At 32.2% G+C, this 4936-nt stretch overlaps 1 protein-coding gene across 1 annotated transcript in view; it reads left to right on the top strand.

Moving 5' to 3' along the window:
* Nucleotides 1–1610, top strand: part of LOC105618667 (putative aminopeptidase W07G4.4) — a 16672-nt gene extending 15062 nt beyond the window's left edge. Inside the window, exons 4-6 of the mRNA XM_012200194.1 lie at nt 320–598; nt 1125–1364; nt 1461–1610. Of these exons, the coding sequence (XP_012055584.1) occupies nt 320–598; nt 1125–1364; nt 1461–1610 (669 nt within the window). The remainder of the gene's footprint in view (nt 1–319; nt 599–1124; nt 1365–1460) is intronic.
* Nucleotides 1611–4936: the final 3326 nt, after the last annotated feature.

The following is a 4936-nucleotide window of genomic DNA, read 5'->3' as shown; positions in this document are numbered from 1 at the left end:
TATATATATATATATATATATATATATATATATATATAAAATATATATATGTATACGTATGTGTATATATATTATACATACATATACATGTACATATATGTATATACACCGAGCCTATTATTATATACACTTATGCTCGAGATAAAAGTTTTAAACTAATCAGCGCTGTGTAAAAGATCAGGAATTATCATTTTGGACATATTTATTTTTGCTGAATCAAGAGTTAAAATTAAAATGATGAAACAAAGTAATGCGTTTTTAAATATTTAATTATACACAAATTATATTTCATATGTCTAAGATCTGTTATATATCATAGGTAGTAAATTTATTGCAACCACCAACTATAAAGGTCGTCGTCGCTTTGTGCGTTGTAAGAAATAGCATAGGCGAGAACTCTTACGTCGCTGATGAGGTAATCACGGCAAAATCCGGTGCAAGGATACGTGTGGGCAACACGGACGCCGAGGGTAGAATGGCTATGGCCGATGCTCTCTTTTATCTCAAAGAAATGGCCCTATGTTCTGTGAATCCGCATCTCTTTACAATAGCTACATTAACAGGCCACGCAGTATTAACTGCAGGTTTAGGATATTCCGTAAGTATTATAAAGTCATATTTGTAGTTACGCTTTTAATCGCATTTTAACGAATAAGATAACGTATTTAGCAATTCGAATTCCTATTACTTGGATAATGATATAATATTACTTTGAATAAAAAGAGCGAATAATCTATATAGTTGTGCTATCACCGCGTAACAATAACAAAATTAGATGTTAAAATCTAGATGCGAACTGGCAGAAATATATACAGACAGTTATGTTTGTTGATTCATTGACGAAAGCATAATTGGACAGGATTATAAACGATCTAGATATGGCATACAGTTTTCCTGTGTTATACTGAATCGATCTAGATGCAACGTGCAGTTTCCCTGTGTTATATTGAATCCCGAGCGTGACATATGATATGATTTTGTTATCAAAATTGCTTGTAGACGTTAGCTATAATTCATCCTCTGAGGATACTTTGTTAGTAAAAGATTCTCCGATAAAAGATCTATTTTATCATGTATCCATATTTTCGAAAATGCAGAACTTACATTTATATTTATTGCTATAGATTGCTATGGATAATGCTGTGGCACGACTAGCTAGTAATGCAGAAAAACTTCAAGCTTCCGGCGAAGTTGTTGGCGATCCATTCGAAATATCGCGAATACGTAGAGAGGACTTTCTTACTCATCAAGGACGTGCGGAAGGTGATAATATTCTTCAAGCACTAAATCAACTTAGTTCCAAAATTCCACGAGGTCATCAGGGACCAGCCGCTTTTCTAATTAAGGCTTCCGGATTAGACAAGGTATTATGTTTGTTGTTATTACTTTTAAGTTTTTATTTAAATTTAACGTGATATTTCTAGATATTATAACGTCGTTTAATAATTTATGACTTTTAGCATGGTAATGAATCAAAGGAACCATTAAAATATTGTCATCTGGACATAGCCGGCAGTGCCGGTGATTTTCCCGTACAACCAACCGGATCGCCAATTTTAGCATTAGCCAAAATGTTTCTTTTTGATAAAATAGAGACCAAAAATCCGTAATGCTGATATAAACTGCAATATTTTATGTATCATACATATCTTTATACATATTATATATATATCATACATATCCTTATGCCGTATAACTAAAGCAATTAATATTCATGACTGGCGCAAAGAACCTTGGATATTAACCGGAAATGCAAATAATAATTAATCATCTCTATAAATCCTTGAACCTCAGAGTTCCCATAAGCTGTACAACACGGATTTACTTGGGACACAATAAACTGCATTAGAGTCACTATGTAGATAAAGTAACGGATTTGCCAATAGGCATTTATCTAAGACGGTAAAATTTTAGAAGCGACAAATTTTTAAGATATCTTTTCAATATAAAATATTAAAATAAAAATTTATTTTTTATTGTATTATATTTGTTATCAATAAATTTATTACTCCAGATCTACCACAATTCGCTGGCTCGCGTAAAGGAGTATCTCGCGGCAGTATCTCGCGTCCCGCTTTGCTTGTCTTACCGTCCAGACATTACCTGTCATTACCTGTGTCTCTAGATTTATTCATAATAATCCCTTTCTTTGTGTAATTTAACACTTTTTGTAATATTGTGATATTAAATATGAATAATGAATAATAACTATAGGTAATATCATAGCTATAAATTTGATTCTAATTTAATAATTAATAGTCATTCTCTCAAATCATGTTGCGAATAAGTACAAGATGAATTATTTGAAGATATTTTCAAATTTTTTTGAATTCTCAGTTATTTTGTGTATATCAATCAAGAATATTCATTATTTCACTCTTCATTCACCTTGTACTTATTGTACAATGAATCCTTTAAAGATGATCGAGTTAATATAGACATCGTGAGCAGACATTAATTGTAGATTAAGAAGTTTTTCATTACGACGTTTCAAAATTCATTTATTCTCTCTCTCTCTCTCTCTCTCTCTCTCACTTTCTCTCTTGTCTCTCCCCTCCCTCTCTCATTTCCCCTCTTTCTCTTCCTGACCAATTTCGTATTGATTGCAGCATGGAGTTTGTAGTTGTACCCCTTTAAAATACACGCACATCGATTTATGCGGACATCTACCTCAACCTCATCACCTCCCGTACAGTGGCAATCCCGTCTTAGCTATGTCCTATTGTTATCTGATCCAAGGAAAATGTCTGACACTGCGAAATGATCTTCCTTACGAAATGCAATACGTTTGCGAACTCGACTGCAAGCCCATCTGTACATCGCCTTGCCCGCCCTGCAAAATTCCCTGTGATCCCTGTGGCACCCCTTGTTCTCCAATCATCGGATGTCCCACTTATTCAAATACGAATTCCTGTGAGCGTCAAGCGCAATCCTATCCACCTGCTCAATCCGCGTCGCTAAAACCTAATTCAGAAACGATGTACCAGGGAGCAATATGTCAACCAAATGTCCAAAGAAACGAATTGAATCCGCGTGTATGACAATACATCAAGTTACGAGATATTCATGTGATATGAAGATTTATGAGGACCATTCTTGTATGGCGAGTCGTTAATCTTGCCATCGATTGAAGTCTGTTTTTATTACTTTTATTCAATTTATTTTATAGTTCTATGTTTATTGGACATAATGTATACATTTGTGAGAATAAAAAATATATTACGCATAAAAATCACTTTTCTTTGCAGAGATCATATTGTTTAATTGAAAAAATATAGTTTTAAAAAATTGCAATTATACCGGATAATAATCGAATAAATGTATAAAATATCTGCAGTCAATAAGTTCTTATGTATATCTGAAATCAGTAATCAGTAATAATGTACCTTCAGTTGGTACATCTTACGGTAGTCTTTATTATCAAAATATGGTTATATTTTAAATAATGTGTTATATAATATTATGAAATATATGTATATATATGTATATTAATAAATACATATAAATTAATTTAACATTTAGTCTTCATAAATAAATGTATATTTTCTATTCGATTTTCGAATAGAAATGTATTTTAATCATTTTTCAAATTAGAGCTATCTAATTATACGTAATTGCTTGATGTTATTTTTATGTATTATGAATTTAATAGCGCATGTGCAATTAAAAACAATTCCTAATTTTTATGCTTTGATTTTTTTACGACTATTTTGAATATGAAACGTTATTAATCGTTAATATTATTTGATGATAACATATTGAACAATCAATATCAAAATAATTGTGTATATTCACAATGTGTATATTTATCAATTATAAATTTATGTTAAGTCAATCGTACAGCTAGAAGCGGAGAAGAGGGTATGTTGGAGAACATAAATATAGTATAAAATAATTTCAAGAAGTATATATTAAAGCATATACTTATTAAAGTCATGTTTTATCATTGCGTGTCTATCGATAGTTAAAACCATATTTGACAATCACCAAGTTGCTTTACTTAATGCTAGCAAAAGAATGCCGTGGAAGGAAAACTTAATTAACTACTACGTCCTTTCTTAATTAAGAAAAAAACGCGTTTGGCGTATCTCGTAGAGATTACTGCGAACGAAGTAAACTTCCGTTTGCGTTACCATCACACGTTTGCTTTCTCACGATCGAAAGCCTGATCTAAAACTAATTTTGGAATTTTTTGCTGCAATTTTTTGAACATTGATGTTAGACGAATGGATTCACAGAGTACAAATGCTTATCTATAATTCTCATTAGATTATTAATTCAAATCTCTTCAAGTATTTATGTAGAGATACAAATTACAATAAACGATGTATGTAACAATTTGAAATTGAAATAAAAATTATTTAACGAAATGCTTAAAGAACAGATTATTATTAGTTTTTATAATTTGTAAATAAATTTAATATCAACTTTGCTATTAATCCAAAATATTAAAAATTTAATCCATGATTGAGAAAATATCAGTTCAATTATTTTATCATCTGATTATTTATATTTTATGTCTAATATTAAATATTAATCATTTCGTATATATGAAATACGGATTAATTGCATCAACAAAATCGACGAAAACACGACAATCGCGAATGACAGTTTCGGAGATACGAGGTAAAGTGGATAATACACAATTCACAGGCAGTAACATAGTGACAAGAGAAGGCAGCATTATTAGTGCGGTGATACATATGAGTTGACATTGTGAGGAACCTGAAGGCGCGCGCGCGCGCGCGCGCACGTCCCACATACACACACACACACACATCCACACACACACACACACCACACCACACACACACCACACCACACACACACACACACACACACACACACACACACACACACACACCACACACACACACACACACACACACACCACACACACACACACACACACACACACACACACACACACACACAC

The sequence above is a fragment of the Atta cephalotes genome, assembly GCF_000143395.1.
Source record: "Atta cephalotes unplaced genomic scaffold scaffold00017, whole genome shotgun sequence".
Lineage (NCBI taxonomy): Eukaryota > Metazoa > Arthropoda > Insecta > Hymenoptera > Formicidae > Atta > Atta cephalotes.
The sequence above is the reverse complement of the archived record's forward strand: the minus strand, read 5'-3'. Positions and strand labels throughout refer to the sequence as shown.